At 36.2% G+C, this 21,609-nt stretch overlaps 1 protein-coding gene across 30 annotated transcripts in view; it reads right to left on the bottom strand.

Annotated features, from left to right (window-relative positions):
• Positions 1 to 21,609, bottom strand: part of KCNMA1 (potassium calcium-activated channel subfamily M alpha 1) — a 411,073-nt gene that overhangs the window by 152,340 nt on the left and 237,124 nt on the right. For all 30 annotated transcript variants that reach the window (XM_064717021.1, XM_064717019.1, XM_064717018.1 and 27 more), the window contains 2 exons: positions 5,313 to 5,388; positions 581 to 656 (listed from right to left, as the gene is read on the bottom strand). In XM_064717021.1, the coding sequence (XP_064573091.1) occupies positions 581 to 656; positions 5,313 to 5,388 (152 nt within the window). The remainder of the gene's footprint in view (positions 1 to 580; positions 657 to 5,312; positions 5,389 to 21,609) is intronic.

Raw genomic sequence — 21,609 nt, forward strand, 5'->3', positions numbered from 1 at the left:
TACAAGGGCGAACATGAGACGACTGATACCGCAAGAAGAGAAGGAGTCGGAACGCGCTCCTGCCCAGCTGGATGCAGCTTTGGTGCGGAGCCAGCCGGGGGAGCCGCTCCCGCCGAGCCCGGCTCGCTCGGGCGTTCCCGGGCGGACAGCGCCCCCTGCTGCCCGCACGGACGGACAGAGCCCGCTCCGCCTCCTCGGGGACACGGGCGGGCCTCAGTGCGGGCAGCTGGCATGCCCTTATTGCGGGGAGCTGCCATGCTTCCTTATTGCGGGCAGCTGGCATGGCTCCTTATCTCGGGGAGCTGGCACCGCTCCTTATTGCGGGAAGCTGCCATGCTTCCTTATTGCGGGGAGCTGCCATGGCTCCTTATTGCGGGGAGCTGGCATGGCTCCTTATTGCGGGCAGCTGCCATGGCTCCTTATCGCGGGAAGCTGGCATGGCTCCGTATTGCGGGGAGCTGGCATGGCTCCGTATTGCACTCTACCGACGGGGTACGGCACTACCAAGAGCAGCAGTAACGCAGCTCGGAGCCCGCGGTCCGGCAGAAAAAGTGAACCGAGTGTTTGCAAATGCACTCACCAAATGTATGAACCCAGCTGCTGTCAGCCACGTGCTGATAAATATAGAGCACAGATTCACCAGCTTGATGGAATTACTGGAAATAAACAGAGCAAATAGGAGCTTTGTCACATATTTTTTATAGGTACCTGTATACAACTGCTAACTTTAGACTCAAGAACCTGATGATTATTTCCCAAAAGGAAGATTCCCTAAAAAACTTATTCAAAAGTTTATGTATAATATGTGTTATTTTTCCTTTGGAGAGTTCATATTTTCATAATTTAGATAGCTTGAAAAGAAAGTCCCAATGAATGGGAGCAGAAAGACAAACAGAAACCTTAGCTACATCAGTAGTCAAAAACAAACTACTAGAAATAAATAATGCTTTTTCACAGATAATCTGGTTTGCCACTCACCTCTTCATTTTTCACTGCTATACACTCAGAATTATTCACACATAAATACATAAAAAATACATGCGAAAACTGATTCTCAAATTAAAGAACTAAGGTACTTCACAATTTCTGTGTAAAGTCCTAAGTATTTTCATATTTTCTGCTTGTTCCTATGGAACTTTTTAGGGAAAATTCACATGAAACTAGAGTATTTCATACTTCATACTCACAGTTTTCTCTAAAAAAAGAAAAAGTGTAATTTAAACCCACCAAAAATATACGCAAATGCTTTTTAGTCACACTGAGTAGTATTTTCCCTATTCTAAACAGAAGGGATTTTGAAACAAGGACCTCACTCAGTTTTGCAGGAAAACACGATACTCTAAAACCTTCTGGAGGAAATACAAATAAACCCTGCTCTCTCTCTTACAAAAGTCACTGTCCTAAGAAGGACATTCAACAGTAACATGAGGAACTGCTGTCCATGTACGACTGTGTTTAAACAATCTTACCTATTCTTGCTTTTGCAAATTTTTATAAGAAGGTTACACCTCAGAAAAGAGCCCACAATTATCCTTAAAGCAATACACTAAAAACTATAAAAATTGAAAAAAAATCACTATCAGCGTTAGCAGTAGTAATTTTGTGGTAGAATTAGTGTTTCTGTTTATAACCACTTTAATGACAATAAAAATGCATCCTTTTCTGAACAAAATAACCAGTAAAATTAACCAGTACAGGTCCTTAAAAGATATTTTAGAAGTTAGAGTTAATAGACATATGGAAGTACAAGAAATAGAATATACTGGGTAATGTGACAAATGAAATGAATACTGTATTCAAAAATAAAATAGCATATCAGCAATCTTGTCATTAGTGCTCACCAACATCAACATACTCCCTATTTCTCTCTTTCTTAAACCATGGTTGATTAAACTCCCTATTTTCTTAGTGGTAACATTCATTTATAGCACAGGACCCTAACCAATGGGTTCCTAGATTAAACAAAATCATAGGAGTGATGCTGATGCAAAGCTCCATGATCAAAGGCTGACTATCATCCTTCACCTGAGCTTAGAACACAAGATGTTCCTAATAAAAAATTATGTGTCTGTTGGTCTCTTCATATCACTGTAACACCCATTAATAGTAACTATTTACATTACTTGTTTGGTACATTTTATTTTTGAAGATTTATTAAACACTGTGCCTTGTCTGTCCTCTATGAAACACTCCCTGTGTTTCTGCCAGAGTCTAAATATAGATGAAGGATTAGTCATAAACATTTTCTCCCTCTTTAAGCTCTTTCCAACATCTGTGCAAAATCCCTTTCTGTGAGCCCTGCTTAAGCCCCTGCAGATTTTTTTGAAAAATATTAGAAAAGAATACAGTTTTCAACTGAAAACTGTAGAATTCAATTCCATAAAACATGGGAACAAAAAATCTTAAGTGAAATACATTTAATTTCAAATTAGGGAAACTAACGGGTCCTTGGCAGAGTACAGTCTCTTAAAGTGCCACTGTAAAATTTTGCTTTGTCTGACAGGATCTTTTCAAATATACTCAGCTTTTTTTCAGATATTCTAATAATCGCCTAACACTTTACTAGTCTCCTTGCTGTCCCTAGTTTTGCATTGTGCACCTTCTTTCACTGGATCCAGCTTTTGGAATGTCCTTCTGCTCACTGTGTAAATAATACACATTCCTTTAATACTCATATCTCAGTCAATAATTCCAGGAGTAATTTTCATTTAGAGGTTACGGTAATTTTTTTTCTTACTGGAGAAAAGAGAAAAGGAGGAGAAAATTTCCCTGCAATTGCACTAAATATTAAAACCATAGTATTGCCCAGTATACCCTATCAATTATTTCATCTTCGCATTTTTTATTTGTTATTAGTGCCAAATGCACAGAAATGCCTAGATCAAATTAGTTCCATATGTTTTCATATAAATACATATCACCTCAAACAGAGAAGTCTTCTCTTTGCTGAATTTTTAAATAATAAAAAATACTTTTTTCTCCCTACTTTAGTTTCAGAACTAGTAATGATATACTGAATTTTCTATCCCAAATTCAACAATTCAAGGTCTGTCATTGACTCTTGGTCTTTATGTTCACAAAATTCCTAAAATGTCAAAAATTTCAATTAAACCTTAGAAGTGGATGGCAAAAAATGCTAAAATATCTTAATTCTGGAAGAATTTTTTGCCATCCCTGAGCAAAATAATGTTGCAGTAGCAGGCCAAAAGCACACAATACTGTGTAAGCCTTTAAAGTAATAATAAAGTTCTAAGGCCACAGTATGTAATTGAAATCATTGATTGAATTTAGGGAAGTAAATTTCATTTAAATAACACTAGATTTCTTGAAACTACTAGTTTAACTGCTCTTACTTGTACAAATTTTTCAAGATTCTCCATTCATCACAAGGGCTCAGGATGCTTTATTTTTTTAGGAAGCAAAATAATTCAGAACCAGAAGCTCTCAATTTAAGAGTATTCTGGTACTGTAAATAGAAAATGTGTGTGCAGCATGTGAAATGCAGTTCTGATGGTACCTTCAGAACACACTGAAAATTTCTCATTGAAGGTACCAGTAATAAATGAATTTTCTAGGTTGCTGCTTTCTAAAAGCTAAACTAATGCAAGTCATTAAAAGAAACCCCAAGCACTTACACAATCAAATTTATGTCAGTTGTAACTAGAAACTCTTCTAAAACAAATTGCATTCTGTTAATTTGTTTTAATTTGACACATCCATTAAAAAAAATAAATGTTTTGTGAACATTGCTGACATTCCAAATTATTCAGGTCATTTCAGGTTAATAAGTAAGACAACAAAGAGAGCAGACATGACTTTCTGTTGCATTACCAGGAACAGAGAGAGACATAAAAAACTGTTTTGAGGCAATGACAATTTTTCAGTTAAATAAATGATGTTAGTATGAACTGCTAAGGATGAATTACCTGACTAAACTGAAACACTCATATAAGAAAATTTTGCTTTACAGGCTTTGACTAATCAATATTTGAGGTTTATAGATATTTTGGAAGTGGTATAAATAATCACAGAGATAATGATATCTAATATAAGAGTAAATTCTGCCCCAGAGAAAGGCTATTTCAATGAACAGGTCAATCTTAAATAAACCAGCTCTGAGTACCTTGAACGTGATTAATGCACATTTATGGATCTGGAATTTCACCAAATCCCCCAATACTGAAGGGGCTATTAGCTTTTATCCAAAATCTCTGAGTTTATGGGGCTTCTCTAATGACTGCCATTTCTTATGGCAGGGTTGTTCTGCATGTTAAATCTTATTCTCCCTTCCCATACTGAGAATTCTGAGCTATGGGACCTCACCTTACATTCTTTGATGTCTTTCTTTGACCAGAATTGGCTTCCTTCCAGTAACTAAAGACAGATAGTGTGAGAATTTTACAGCACAGAATAGTTTCAAGGTTGGTTTAGGGTTGAAGAAACAGCTGTTTACTGTGAATCTGCACAAATTTCAGTACCTATTTTCCTATTGCTACAAATGATCACAGCAAGGAATGGATTTACCTGCATATAAAGCCCTCACAGATTTATAGCAACTGCTGCAGAGAGGGGAAGTTTTCAAAATGGAATTGATTTTACAGTCATTATTGGAAGCTGTGGTCAATACTTCCTCTGCAGCATTTTAGAGAATGATGAAAAACAATGTGTCTTCAACTGCAAGGCGTGGGAAGGTTTCTCCTCATTTCCTTCAAAATGATCTTTTGTCCAAAACTGTGCTTTTACTGCACAACATTGATGTATAAATAGGCCAAAGAAGCAGTAAGCCAGAAGGTTAATTGGAATATTTTAATTATTATATGGAAGAAATACTAAGGATAATGAACACAATATAAAGATAGCTCAGTGTAAATTTAATTATTTTGATGTGAAAAAAGATGCTCAGTTCAAAAAACTGGAAGAGCCACAATGAGAATTTCTCAAAATATTTTTTAACTGTATACTTTTGAAAGAATTTTGATTTCAGTTTTTTCAAGACAGCAGAACATAAACTTATTATATGAAAAGAAGCAATGTTTAATCAGCACATAGCAATGTAAATCATTCTGCTTTTAATTTATCAACACATAACCTTGCTCGGTATTTCAAACATAACAATACAACAATTAAAATGATGACATAGCAAAAGATGCTGTCACTGACAAATCATTCATCAGCAGAAAAAGGCTTAAAGAATAGATAACAAGTGCAGGGGTTTTTCCAGAAAAGAAAAGCATATGTTGGTAGGGCCCCAAATCAAAGCCATTTACATTCTGTCACCAATTAACTAAATCAGCATCCAAGAAAAATCTTACCTTGTTTTAAGTATATTCAGAAACTGCAAGATTTCTGAAAACTGTATCAGTCTAAGGGCTCTTAAAAATCTTAAACCTGCAGTAAAAGAAAACAAAGTTATAGTAAAGAATAATTCAAGTTGTAACAGCATATCACAACGACAGTGATCAATTAAATCAAAACAGGCAACATACAAAATTTCAAATACCTTTAAAATGCTCTTCCATATTTAATTGTTCAAGGATCCTTAACAGGTATTTTTCAATTTTTTTTAAAGTTTATTTCCCTAATAACAGGTTTATCCTACCAGAAAGTGTTAATTTTTGTCGGAAATAATGGAAGGAGACACACAGGCTGAAAGCTGAGGGGGAAAAACCTCACTGAGGTTTCTGTTGGCAGCTGCAGTGCACATGTCCTTCTCTTTCAGGCTGTCAAAGACACAGGCAGGTCTGATTTTGCTTAGTGAAAAATAACAGATCATGGGCAAGAGATCTGATAACCTGGATAAAGTAGACTGTATATGCCTGATTAAATTTGGTAAATCTTAATGACGTAAAATCTTTTATAGTAATAATGCTCCCTATCTCCACTCTCGTTTCAAAAACCTCATGAAGGAAAACAGAGAAATCACTCTTTTTCTCTTGAAAAAGGCAAATTTACTACAATTCTTTCCATCAGTGTATAACTACAGGAATACATTACATATCACTATTTTTAAAAAAGCATTTTTACAAATAAATAGCATTTTTATGCTGAAATCAGATCGCGTGCATAGCAATTCCCAGACAACTAAAAAGTCAGTAAGACAAAGAGTGTGTGTGCAAGAGAAACTAATCAAGAAGATTAAGGGCTTAAATTATTAAAATAGTCTTATGCTGATAGTAAATGATTTGGCTGCAGATCTTTGGCATATGAATAAAAGTACACTCTGTACTGTACACATGCACAGCTTAGAAAATTAAAGTAAAGCATGAAGGATAATTTTTATTAGAGAGTACAGCCAAGAGTTACATAAAAGTTGTGTAATGTGATATTGCAACTGTTACAGGAAGGTCCAGAGCAGCTTCTTCTCATAGATTCTCTTTACTGACATCTACTTTACTCAACTGCAGTGCAGGAAACCACTTTTTATTTCTAGAAACTTAAGGAAATACTGATCCTGGCAAACATGAACCTGGTCACAGCTTTCATCATCTCATAAGAGGTTCCCCTCAAGCACAAAGGTGCATGTGGCAAGATGTGTTTATATCAAGAAGTTTTTCCTGCAGTATTATTGGAAAGTTGTTAAATAAAATATTTGCTCTTATATTTTGCCTTGTTAAGGCTCCTAAGTAGTGTTAAGGTACACTCATGTCTATTATATGGATATGAAGTTTCTTTTTAATTACTGACTGTGGGTAACTCTGAAAATTAATCACAGCTTGCTAAATGGATTCAGGGACCTAAATGAAAAGCAATAAAATGAAGCTTAATAATGCTAAATGTCAGATCTATTTGCAATTAGAGAATGATAACTTTGGATCACATTGCTGAAACTGTGAGAGACACATCCCTCTGCTCCACTTCCAGGAGTTCCCACAGTTGTTACTCCTATCCAAAGGATGTGGTTAGACAGGAAAGGGGAGGATCCTTACTAGCAACCATAAACCTTCCAGCTCTTTTTGACCCAGCTGCTTTCCTCACTCTGCTCCCTATAAACTTTTATGAAAAATGGCTGGAGTGACAAACACCCTGCCTCTAAAATGTTTATCACTGCATCTGAAGCTAATGCTAAGACCAAGTTAACCATTGCTATGTTTCAAAAAGAAACCTGAGAAACATCTAAGTTAGCAATAAAATCTCTATCTCCAAATCCTTGTAAGGCTTAAGTTATATTTTAATAGTTGAGTCATCATATGATAGGTGAAAAATACTATGGGCCAAATGTGTTTTTTGTGGAAAAAGAAAATTATTATAGGTGAAGTCCTGCATTTGCTGCAGCCCACACAATTATTAAAAATTTCCTTCAGAGAATAGAATTAGGAAAAGCAAAAACAAAACACTAGAGTGTTTGCTTGGACATTTTGACTACAAAATAGGGCTGGTTTTCAATTATGAAAGCCAAAGGAATTATTACATGGTAAATTAATTCTTTCCAGTATCCTGAAATTTCCTAGGCACGAACAGATCTCCTATTATATTCCTATATGTGTTTAATTTTATGTGATTTTCACAGAATCACACAGTAGTTTGGGCAGGGAGGAATTTTCAAGGTCATCTTGCCCAACTATCCCTGCAATGAGGACCTAGATCAGGTTTCTCAGAGCCCTGTCTGGTTCGACCTTGAATGTTTCCAAGGCTGGGGCATCTACCACCTCTCTGGGCAACCTGTTCCACTGTTTCACCATGCTCATGGTGAAAAAATTCCTTATCTGTATTCCAAACAGCCCTCTGTTATATTGAAACCATTGCCCTTTCTTCTATTGCAGCAGGTTCTGTTAAAAATTCTGCTCCCTTCAGGTATGGAAAGGCCACAATAAGCTCTCCCCAAATCCCTCTTTCCTCCAGGCTGAACAACTCCAACTCTCAGCCTTTCCTCACAAGAGGTCTCGCATCCTCTTTTTTGTGCTGAGGGCCCCAGAGCTGGACACAGAGCTGCAGGTGGGGATCCCAAGAATGGAGAACAGGGCAGAATTTCCCCCCTTGCCTGCTGCCCATGCTGCTTTGGATGCAGCCCAGCACACAATTGGCTTTCTGGGCTGCAAACTCCCATTGCTGGCTCATGTCCAGCTCCTCATCTCTAGGTACCCCCAGCCCTCTGCAGGGGCTGCCTCCAACCCTTTCCTCACCCAGCCTGTGCTGGCACTGGGGGTGCCCCAAGGCAGGTGCAGGACCCTGTACTTGGCCTTGCTGAGCCTGAGGGAATTCCCACAGACCCACTTCTCACACTTGGCCTGGTCCTGGATGGCATCCCATCCCCTCAGGCACCCCAAGTGCCCACTCAGCTTGGTGCTTCCTGCACGCCTGCTGAGGGGGCACTCACACCCACTGTCTCACAACTGAGACCATGCCACCTCTTTCAGGGCTACCCCCTTACCGAGAGCAGAAATAGTTGATATTGGTTTATGCGTCAAAAATAGAAAGCAAAATTCACTCATAGGAGCAGTAACAAAAATTTCCCCTTCCCCAAAGCTGTTTCAGCTACATATACAAATGCATACAGCTCTCTTTCCTAAGCAAAGTTTGTGTTTTGTACAATTGGAGAAGAATTTTTTTTCTTATGAAATACCTACAAAACTGTTTTACATTTAAATTATTTCACCAAGAGTTGAGATATGGTAAGTTTCTTATGAATTACAGTGAATTCCATTCTAATTTTGCACATTCCATAACCCTGTCTGCTAAAGTTAATTGTAAACTGCTCAACAGAATGCTCAGGAAATGCTTGCTACATTCTCTCCATCACGTAACTTAACTTTTTCTTGGCAAGGAGTTATACATTTAAATTTTCTTATGGGATCTGATCAGAATAGGATTTAATTTGCTATGCTACAAATTATACCAAAAAGTAAGTACCAAAATATTTAATTTACCCCAAATATCTCTCTAATGAAAGAAAAAAATACACAGATAAAATAAAAGAAGGACCTCTTGAGTTTCTCAGTCTTCTGCTTCTAAATGGATGACTAAAATATGCTTAGGATTTGGAGTTCATTTCAGCTGTAATATCCAGAACAAAGATAAGATATTCATAGATATCAAGACCAGAAAAAACTTCTATGATTATAAACAATATGAACAGACAAAAACCAATATGAGACAAAGGTCTTTAGTCAGTAGCTTTTGCCTCTAGTACAATAATCTGAATTGTAGGTATAATGATTCAAACAAACTTTCAATGAACACTTCAACTCTTCCACAGGATTATTTTTACTGCAAAAGTATTTGTTTAGCTACTGTGTTGCCTGTGCAGCAAATAGACTGTTTTCAAATTACACTGAAAATATAAAATATGTGAAAATATGTGAAATATAAAATATTTCATATCATGGTATTCCACCTAAAATCTGTAAAAAATGGTCACTAGGAGAAGCTGCATATTGCCAAAAACCCCTGAAATCAGTTTTAAAGAAATCAATTATCTGTTCAATAGGAAGAATATGCCGTGCTGAACTACCAGGCTACATCTAGAATATAGCAGGAGTACTTTTTTTCTGACTCTTTACTAAGGACTCAGCAAAATGGATGGGTTCTTTAGAACAGAGTAGTGATCCTGACATGGCCAATAGACTATGTGCCATAGCAACACAATTACAGTAGAAAATTATTTTATCTATAAATCTTACAGCAAGGAGTAATATTTACAGCTTTATTTGACTTTAAAAGCAATAGGGTATTTTCCTGTCTGTCAGACAGTTTTGCACTCTCTCTGCTGAACTGATGCTTTCCACTGGACTAATATACAGAAGCAACCAGGATTAGCTATGAGTTGCAAACCCCAATCCACCCCCCCCCCCCCCACCAAAATAAAAAAAAAGGAAATTTCCCATTTTAAATCTTTAAAGGGAAAAGCAAGGAAATCATGACAACTATACTTTTATGATTTAAATGAGATTCTAATAAATAGAAAGAGGAATTGGGATGTTTCTTCGTTTGACATGAAAGGTCAATCGATGAGAACAGCACCAAGCATTACATTGTTTCTCGCCAATGAAATATGTAATCCCCATCTTACTGCCTTAGGCTGCTTATTTTTTTTTTTAAGAGACAAGAGTATGTCCAAAATATTGGTGTGAGGCTTCAATACACAGACATTCTGTTTGCCACTTTTATTCCTGACAAACCATTCACCCATTCATCAGAACAACATCTTCATCAAAGTTATCAATGGCTACTTCCACCCTAGATTTCATTAAGACCACACAGTTTACTGAAGTCAAAAAAAACCCCAGAATCCATATTTAGGAACCTTTTCTGAGACACAGGATGGAGGGATAATTTTTAGGATGCAAAATAATCCCATTTTGAACATCTTCATAGAATACAGCAGAATTTTCTGAGATCTTACTCCCTGTAGATAGACTTGAAAATGAAAGCTCAAACTGAAAAGAAAAGAAGAAATAGAATGGGAGGAAAAGAATCTGTCATTCCTTGGAACCAACCCAGACAAAATATTTTTATACATTTCCCCACCTCTGTTATGCAACAGTACAAGAGAAGGGAATAGCCTGCAGCGTTAAAAAAATCAATGCTCTATGACCAAGATAGTAAAACTACAATCAAGTTTAGAATAAATCTTTCTCTTGTACATTCCTTCAACTTCCTATTACACCTTTTAAATGACAGCAGCTTCAAACAAAATTTCTTGGTAACACCAACACTGCAGAATATTACATTCCATCTTTCAATAAAGACTGGATTATTTGATTCTAGGTGAACAATGAACCCCATTGCTGGGGAGGCAGGAGTAGATTGCAGTTCGTAAGTCTGGAAAAGAATTCTTCCTGCAAAGTAAGTGAAACACTTCAGCTCTTTTTTAAAGTTGAAAAATAAAACAGAATAGCTTTTTTTGAAGATACAGTAATATTAGCACGAGAGACAGTATAACAAACTACAGTTCTGAAGAAAAAGTTCAGAGTTGGACCTTACCCCAGTATGAGCCGACCCTATAACAAGACACCAAGGAGTTTCGCAAAGTGCGCTGCTCTTCCTTTTCGGGGATATTATGTCCAGGTTTGACACGATATCCATTTTTGAACAATTCTCCATGAGATTTTTTACGCCTTCTAGTACTTTTGTACGTTTCTGTACGCGTGCCCCCAGAAGGGTTGTGGTAGACTAAAATCTTGCTGGGAATCATAACTGTATCTTCAGCTCCAGAAGCACTGCAGGAAGTACTGTGATGCAGTCCTCAGTCACAGCACTCACTAACAGCAAAGATGGTCACAGATTTATACCCTTTCTTTTGCTAATTCAGTGTCAACACGGAGAGACAGCTCAGAGTCCTTTCTTTAACAGAACTTCTCTTTGGGAGCAGATTTGTTTAACTGGACACAAGATAAAGTTCCCCTTTACCGGTTGTTATCAAAAGATAATGCAGTATAATCTAGTTCATTTCCGTTAGCTTGAAACAAACAGAGTGAATTCAAATACAAAACTCAGCTTGACAAAACAGGCTATCACAAACTGGATAGGCAAAACAAATCACAGAAGCAAACAGGCAGTGCAGATGCTCCTCTGATCCGAGATGTATTAGAGCTTAAAAGCCATCTTCTATCCGGATATTACCACATAAGCTTCTTTCAGATACATCAGAGAACCACACCCATTGATTCAAAACCCACAAACATGATGCTGTTCACTTGGAACGAACAAGTACTCTAGCAAAGAATATAGCTCTTAGAATATATGTACATAAAGGGAATTATTTACTGTGTATTAGTTTCTTTGGCAAGCTCACGTCTGTTTTCCAGTTAAAGTTAGTATGCAGAAGGCAGAGGTCACATAACCAGTCAACTCTTACAGGATTTATACCAGATGAAATTAAAAAACCTCCAACAAATAAACACAACAACCCTTCCTCCAATCCCAGTTAATGACAACTATCTTACTGAAGGAAAAAGAATTCAAAACAATTTAGCCATCAAGCATGAGCACGAAGAATAGAGTCCACAGCTCTCTCAAGCTGACTTGCTCTATAAATATTCACAAAACTGGAGTTCTGTTCAGTCAACTACCACCTCGTTCAATGGATAAAGCTGTACAAATCAAAAGTAATCATCCTCTTCCATTACATATGATAGATTTTCTTCATGATTTTTCCTGCTTTGAGCATAATACACAAACTTCATTGTGTAAAGCTATCTTCATTTTGAGGAATATGCTTATCGTTTCTTTTTTCTTTTCCTTTTTTCCCCCCTTGTTTTTGGCCTCAGAAGACCCACAAATATAGCAATGCCATCTGGAGTAAAATGCAAAGCAGACATAAAAATAGGCTGCACCATGTGCTTATATGAAATACACAGGATTTCAAAGCATTTTGGAAATTTTATTAAGGGGTGGACTGCCAAATATAAAGGGGATTGTAGTACAGAGAAATTTCAAATTATAAGGAACATGCAGGTAAGTGAAGCAAACTACTTCTGTGAGTCCCTTGCATTGTAACCTTTAACACTAAGTTCTTACAAACAACCTGGTTACGTTCCCACTGGTCACAACAGTCAGGTTCCACTCAGTCTAGAGGGATGGGGTTTATGTCTGCATGTGACAAACATCCAAGATTTATCTGTGAGCACTTGAATCATTCCTCTCCAATTGAAAAGATTTGAATGGGGTAGTACTTATCTGTGTTACTAATCACATCTTGTACAGCTCAAACTGAATGCACGTCCTACTTAACTTTTTACCATATAAGGCACACTATTTTCCTTTCCTTCTGTATTTCCTTTTGACTAGTATTGTAATCTTGTTATTATCCAATTTTAAACCTATCATTAGTGTACTTTATACTTAGTACAGCAAATGTTTGGGTGTAGAATCCATTTACATTGAAAGCCTGGAATGTCTCTAAAGGAAAACAGGACCTAAGTAATAAATAGCAAGAGCCACGCTGTTTAGTTTACATAACCTATTATTTTGGTTTTAACAATTTGACAGTATTGTTTAAACTCCTCAGCTTCCCGGCATAGCCAGATTTTTATCAATTTCTTTTCAGTCAGTGCACTGCTTAAGCAGTTGCATACATCAAAATTTGAAAACATAAATTAAATGACACAAACTAGGATTATATCTAAAGTAAACCTGCTCGACAAGTTCAAAAAAATGTATATAAATTTGAGCAGCAGCAGAATGATGGCATATTGTGCTGAGAGGCATTTTTAACATCACAGCCAGCCACACAAAGCTACTGGTATTACTTTCCTGTGCAGACATTTCTGCTTTTCAAATAACTATTTTTTAGTATTTTGTTCTACAACTCAATTACCTAAGACAGCTTCTTATTTTCAGTGACATTTAGAGTTTGCTACCATCTATAACATCAATCTATTACTTGGTCAATTTTTTTATATTAGATGTAAAATTAGATTACAGAAAATTGTTCTCTGCAGACTAATTTTTTTTTTCAGCTATCCAGAAAAGCACCTTTTAAGTATTCTAGCTTAGATGAACATCTGAGTGAAAGCCTGGAGCCCAATTAAGCACATGAAGGTGGTGCCATCAGTAGACTATCACTGTTTCCTGCCCCTGTGAAGGACATGCTCCTTGGCCTCCTGGTCTGAGGTAGATACAAAACTCCAAAGCCCCGTGTTATCCGCAGTACCTGAAATGTCTGCTCTGAAGATTTAATCCAAACTAATCAACAAACATTTTGTTATAAAGAGCTCTAGAATGACTTTTAACAACCTATTTTGCCTTCAATGAATCCAAGGTACTTACAAGTTTTTCCTATTTTCTACAGAAGCATACCCTTGAAGGACATCATTCCATGACCCTTCTTGAACTTGTCACAAAAACAGATTTACATACTCATGGAAGTACTGCTATGATTAAATGACAACTTGCTTTCAAAGTCCATCCAAATGTGAAGCTATTAAGCTTAAAAATGCAGGAGAAGAAAGCAAGACTTGTCAGCAGCTAAGCTCCACTTTAGCTTTGGCTATGCAGGGACTAGGTACTTGATATATCACCTTGAAGGAGAGCAAGGGAAGATTAGATTCTGCCTCAGAAAACCAATATACTGGGAACAAGTGGGTATCAAATTATTGTCCTTTGAGCCACAGGTTAGATGTGGGTGCTGGATTTGCTGTGCTTTTGTGGGATGCCATTTGCTTATAGTTGTGCTCAAAACCTCAATCTACAAAAAGCCACAAAACACAAGGAAACCTGCCAAGGAGAAACCTGCTGCAGAGAAAAATAACTGTGATATCCTCTGACTATTCTCTCCTTGAAAATTCATTTTTAATTTAATTTACAATAAGTGAACACAGAAGTTTCCCCACACTACCTTTCCTCTCTTTTAAATTGCTGCTTCTGAAATGACAATGTAAAAGCTGTTTGCTGTACACAAAATGGCCCATAAAATTTTCATTGCTGATATTTCAAAAATGGTGAAAGTATTATTCATAGAAAAAAAAACATACCCTGCCACGTCCGAATTTAAAAGCTCTACAGGTTGGTCAACAACTACTTTTTAGTACAGCTTTGTAGCAACATCTATAGATTATGACAAAACCTGAATATAATGCTCATTCTGCCAAGAATTTACCACTCATTAACCTCACTAAATTATTTAGAAGGTAAATTTACAATCCAACCTTGAGTTCCTGAGAAAACGCATGTAGTTGCATTATTTACTTTTAACCTCCTAGTCTCAAAGTCTTAAGCTATTAAACCATTTTCAGAAAGCTTGGCATTAGCAAGAATAAAACCATTCACTCAATATGTAAACATTCACTTTCCTGCTTTACACCACTTCAGGCAAAAACTGTGTCATATTCCATAAACCAATCACAGATATATCCAGTAATAAATGAAGAGCAGATCTTTGCATAAAACCAGGGACCATTAACTTGTACACATTTTATATTACAAAAGAAGTATTATCCCAGCAAAGTGACGTTGGTGCCATTTTTAACAAAAGATTGAAACCATGAAGGGAAGAATAACCAGTATTCATATTGACTTAGTGGGTAAAAAGAGTTTAAAAGCCAAAGAATTTATTCAGCTCGCATTTTTCTATTTTTTCATATTACATTTGTGTAATCCTTTCCAGATACTGTGATTCCATATTCAAAATAGATGTAAAATATGCCTTTTGTAATTCTGTGATTTGGGGAGAAAAATATTAATTGTACAATTTACTGATGGTGCTACAGAAACCATAATGAGCCTTGAAATAAGAGATTAAACCCCAGCAAGCTAACCTTGCAAAGAAGGCAGCACAGGAGGTTGGAAATTTGGATGTTGCTTTCTAAAGTGACCATTACAACTCAATATAGAGAGGTTTCCCTTCCTGAAAAATCACAAGTTAGCATCTTATATAATTTTCCTTGGCATTCATCAGGAACAAATTGCACTAAAATCAGGAATATGCTATTTTGAGAGGCTGTAACCATAGAGCAGAACAAATGATAAGAACAAAGGCAAAGGAAGGGCAAAGGCCAGATCTAAAGCCTGACTCATGCTGCAGGAGGTTGATTTAAAAAAAGCCTCGCAATTCTGCCTGTCTTTGCTCCCGTGAGTCACAAGGCACAGGCCGTAACTGCCAAAGAATCAAGGAGCATGCCATGAAATAGGGCTTGACAAGGAGTCAAGTATTTCACTTCTAATCAACTGGTGTGATAGAATGCATCCTATTCAGCGAGCCTCTTCAGCCTTTGAGTTGCACAAATAAAATAGTTAAAGAATAGATATGAGCAGATACATGCAGATAAATTAATTATGAGAAACCAGTTATGAAAATTATATACCACAAAATCCTGTATGTTATTATGATCCAGGTGCAAAAAACATTAATTCTATTTTCTGACAAGATAGATGACAAATATTCAAAAAATATTTATGCTTGTCCTGGTAAAGCAATAGCCTTTTACTCAATATACAGAATGATTCCTTGCATATTGTGCAAATACAAACAATAAACAGTATTTCTGACCAGCTGTAGGATTAAGAACTTAGTCATAAAATTCCACAGAAATTAAAGATTGTGGTGTTTTTCTTTTTGGAAACACAACTGTTGTATAGATCCACACACCGTGTTTCAGCATCCCTTATTTCACCCCAATCAGTACTAAAAAAATAGTCTTCACCTCCTCAGCAGTGCATCCTATTTAAATACGAGGTCTGAGAACTGCAACTGTTAATTCATCACTAAGAGTGAGTCAAGAATAAAGCCAGTAAAGGAAGGAGCACTTAAAACTCTTCAAATTCACATTAGACAGAAAATCTGTGATCTGCCTACTGAGAAGAAAATTCTCACATTTTCAGGTGCACAGAAATGCTTTCCCTTAAAGGCTGATGTTGCCCAATCAATAAGAGAAGATAGTGAAATTTCTGTGCACTATCAGAGTAGATTAGAGCCAGTGCCTAGTAAAGTAGGTGTCTGAAATTTTCCTAGGAGATTCTGTCCCCCAAATCTATGTATCGTTGGCTATTTTCCAGTGAATGCAGCATATTTCTTACAGGATCTGCCCCACATGCAATGATATACAATTTTCTCTAGATTAATTTCCCAGGTGAGAGTGAACATGAAAGAATTCAGATGATATTTCCAGATGTTTCTACTCTTACAGTACTGATATCTGCACTTTGCTCTCAATAGGAAGGAAAGTGAAACAACACAGAAAAAAAAACAAATATGGAATTTAACAGATAATAAAAGCCCAAATAACACCATTTGCTTTATAAAGAATCCCATCTCCTTTTAATTTATATTCACAATATTACACATGTAGAAACTCCATCATGATATATATTGCCTGCACACTAGCCACTATGAAAATAACTTTTTCTTCAAAGTTAGCATTGTCCCAACCCCATTAGCCATTAAGAAACACTTCATTAACTATGCTTTAATAAGTATCTAAATTTCAAATAATGAAATTGCATACAATATATATAAATTATATATCTACAACACAAATTGTAATATTTTCTAATAAAATATTTTGAATTTATTTACTTACATATTTAACTAACCACTTCTGCTCGTAATTAAAAATTGAACTTTTACACCCATTACCTACAGCAGCCCTAACATACACACACATTGGTAAGAACCCCTCCAGGACTTAGGAGTTTTGGTATCAGAGAAGATGAATGTTGAATAGGAAACATTTTCAAAGGCTGCATTTTGAAAAAGAAAAATAAATAAATAAATGTGAAGATTGTGGAAGATATTCAAACCATATCAGGAATTTATATTTATCTTGCTGTGATTCATTCTTCTGCTGTCACAACACTGCAATCGATACTAGAACTTCACTGGCTCGTTGACTAACTTCAGAGAAAAGCATCCCAGAACAGAATTAAGTAAAATTGAGCAAACTGTTAAAATGTGAAAATAATCCTCGTGTTACTTCCAGCACGCAGTGTCAGTGCTCTTATTTGGCTACTAATATTCCATCTAGCTCTCAGCAAAAAAAGACCCTCTGCTGGGCTCTGCAGGTATGATTCACACCCCCAAGGCCAGTGCCAGCTGCAATTACCCCCTGTCCTCAAGTAAATGACACTTTGGATGGCCAAGGGGCTGCAGGGTGGATGAATGAGACTGGCATTAAGTGCTGGCTGCACAGGGCTTGGAAAGGCACCAGTGTGCCTCTGTAGTGCACCATGAGCTCACTCATTCACAAAAACTCCTTCAGTTCTGTAGGAAAACGTTCCACATGGTGTGGGGCTGATCAAAGAAAAACACAATCAGCAATTAGGAAGACAATAAAGCTGACAGATAATTTCTACAGAGAAGCAGAGTAACTATGTGATAATGGAGAAATAACGCCTGGAGAGTTTTGAGTACCTCAGAAATCTCAAAAAGCATTTTGCTCTCAGTCATCTGTGCTTCTAAAGGACTACAACAATTTACTTTTGATTATGAAGATTATGGTTGCTAGATATCCCAACTTTAATGCAAAACCTCTTCAAATTGAACTTCACACTTCAGATAATAGACAGCTGATTCATTTCAGCTAAACATCCACAGTGATGCTTCAATATTACTGTTTTGAATAAAACCAGCACTCCTTGAAGGATAATGCTTAACAAAATGCTGTGCACTAAATCTGTCTGAGTAGCACAGTTCCATCTGCCTTACTTTATAAAAGCTGATTTTAAAAGATGGCAAAATAATTTCCCTGTATAAGTCACCTATAACCGCAACAATAACATGGCTTTAGAAAGAAAGCTTTATAGCCGTTTTACTTAAGCAGAAACCCTCATTTTTCTATGTTTTAACACTATTTTTAAATTAAAAGATGCATCATTCTCTTTTTGTATTTGCTCCATGTTATATATTTACTAGCAACAAACAAATGAAATGATGAAGTTAAATACACTGCTTTTCCAACATTCAGCTTCTGAATCAAAGCACATCTGGGGAGATATCATGGGAAAACCTGCTTCTGGTAAATGCAATTTTGAAGACAAGTTAAGCTTAGATATCTGAAACCTAAAATACCAAGAAAACAATTTTTTCACTTCATATCCCTTTATACATACCAAAGCAGAGAAGTTCACTAGATAGATTTAGAGAAAAAAGTCTTTAATAACTATATAAAATTTATAAATACAATGTACTGACTTTTACATAAACAATTAAAAACTAAATGCCTAAATGAATCAAAAATGCACTCCCAAGTTTAGCAGCATCGTCTTTAATACCATTACAAATTAAAGTTTCCTGAACAGAAGAAACTAAAAGAAGCAACAAAAAAGGAGACAGATCTAAAGAACCTGTATATCCTGACCTCTGAGCATCATTAGCTTTATTGGCAAACCTTCTGGCAATCCATTAGGTAAGCCACTGCAGTGCAAGCAGCTATGGAAGAGTCAATAACTTCAGAGATGTTTTTGTGGTGCAGAAATATGTCCTTCATTTTACAGATTGCTCTGATGTGTTTCTGTTTTCATTTAGAATTGGAGATAGCATGATACTAAACACTGCTGGAGGTGATAACAAGGTTAACGAAGGCCAAAAATCTGTGGGTCAGCAATGAATCCAGTGTAAGCCCTGTATAATGAAAGAGTATAAATACAGAAGTACTAGAGAACGTTAAGCATTCAAAAAATTGATGTGAAACTAGTGGCAAAATGTGACAAACTATGAAGGATACTGTTCCCTTGACTAAAGTCAAAATTGTATGAAACTGCCATATGGTATAAATATCTTGCAATTCAAAACTTCAGAAAAAGCCTTAAATATTTCAGCTGTAAAAACACTTCCCAAGTTTTCCTTCTCTATATGCTGTCTGTCTGTGTATAGCAAAATGCTGAAACTGTAAAGACAGAACAGTGGATAAAGAAACAGATTTTTAGCCATCCAACTATTAATTCTGTAATGTCACATGAGCAGGAAGGTCAAAACTTAACAGATTCACAGAATATTGTGAGATGGAAGGGACCCACCAGGATCTCCCAGGTATATGGCCCATACAGGGACCGAGCCCACAGCCTTGGTGTTAGCAGCAGCAGGCTCTCACCAACTGCTCTTCTCATACTGATATGGAGCACTGAAGCACAAGAAGTCATCCTTCCTAATCCCAGAGGGGTTTGGACCTCTCAGGTGATGGTCAAGCAGTGCATGTAAATGACCATATTAATGAAGTTTCCCCGTTTGAATGTAGAATGATAACAAGAGTGAAAAATCTTAATCGAATTCTCTCTTGACTTTTCTTAGTTTCATATCTATAAAGTAGAGTGAAATAATTGCCAAAAGATTACAGGAAGGATATGAATGATCCAGTTTAAATAAAATTCCAATCTCAGGTGAGTACATCAGTTCCATCAGAGCCCTCTGATATTCAGAAAAAACAGACACAGAAGAACTTTCTCAAGTCTCATATGGAATTCTTAACTTCTAATCTTTCTAGTGAAAGCCCAACTATCTTTGCATCAGTTTATACCAATTTCAGTCTCAACAGGATTTGCCTTTGATTAATTCAGTCTTGCAAAAACGTCAGGAGGAACACAGATATGCAGTTTGGGGTTTTTAATTACTTAAACTGAATAATGCATCTTTTCTTAATTCCACATAAACCCAGACTCACGCACCACAGAGCACACTAGAGCACACCAGGTGATGAATTAATGAGAACTACATGGACATTGCACTACTTCTGGTCCAGGGTTTATAAAATAAAATAGTTCCTTTGAGCAGTGTTACAGAAATTAGAAATGCAAAATGAGCCAAAGATCAAAAAGAGTAACAAGAAATCATGGAATTCATGTTAAAAATGCCAAAATATAAAATGTCATGTTCTAGGTATAAGAACTTCTAGTTTTGGATTTGGGCAGATATCAACTATATTATTTATAAAGTTGCTTGAAACAACAAGCATTCAAAATTCAAAGTTGAGCAGATCCCACTCAGCAACAAACTAACACAGATTCAAAATATTTTAAAAAATACAGTAAAAAAATCAACGGATGAAGTTATCAGGGGAATAACTACGGGATAGTATATAAACACTAGACTGAATGCCTACAAGGAACTATACATATTAACTTACCACCTGGGAGCCAAGAAATGAAATTTTATTTTGAACTGGTCTTTCAGCTAGCATAAGATAACCAGTAAAATTAAAAAAAAAAAAAAAAAATAGAAATCAATCTAATCTCTCATATTACCAGTAAAGAAATTGTGCAAGTCAGTTACATGCTGTAGATAGTTCAAGAAAATTTGGAAATCATCTGACTGATGACAATGTGACACTAAAAGAAGCATTTTTAATTTCCCCTCATTCAAGTAAACACAAATGCCCGAAGACAGAATAAATAATTATGGGGTCCCTCAGCAGTTTGAGGGAATGGGTTCTCTCCTTTTATTATTCCACATTCGATTAAAGAGAAAACTCAACAGTCCAGGTAGCCTTCATTTAAGCAGAAGAACTTAATTACAGAGTCAGAAAGGCCACTGAAACCATTAGAGAATCCAAGGGCAGTCATAAAGTAATTAAACTGATAATATAAAGCAGGACAAAAGGAAAATAGTCTGTTTTTTGTACATACCATCTAGTTATTGAGAACATATTTTAACTGGACAGAAAAAGGATATGGAGTGAAGAAAATTATGTAATATCTATTAAGAAATGCAAATATTTTGCTATTAAAGGAAATTGCAGCGATTTGCTTTTCAGTATAAATCCTTTATACTTGCTGTTACTATTCTTTTATTATCCTACAGGGGAGTATGACTGAATTAATTCTGAGCAAAGTTAAAATCCATTATTATAAACAACTTCGAATTTAGCAGTCAATCTACAACAAAATAGCATTCTGTGTTTCTCAATCACTAAATTTGGCAGACTGATCTTTAACATTTATGGATTGATGTCCAGAAAAAACATGACATAGAACACCAAGCAACGATGACAACAGATAATTTGGCTACACCAAGCTAAAGAAAAGTCTAGCTGCTTATGCTCCTTTATGAAATATACATAAAAACAGCTTGGCTTACAGCCTAGTACCTGAAAAACATATGCTGAAGAACAGTAATATACCTGTAGAAGTTCTAAATATTATAACCCTGAAAGAATACTGAGTATTCACTGAAGGGAGGGTTGGTTATATGACAAGGAAATCTTACCAGGAATTCCAATTCAGGTCACTTAAATGAAAAAACTA

Source organism: Zonotrichia leucophrys, chromosome 6, assembly GCF_028769735.1.
Source record: "Zonotrichia leucophrys gambelii isolate GWCS_2022_RI chromosome 6, RI_Zleu_2.0, whole genome shotgun sequence".
Lineage (NCBI taxonomy): Eukaryota > Metazoa > Chordata > Aves > Passeriformes > Passerellidae > Zonotrichia > Zonotrichia leucophrys.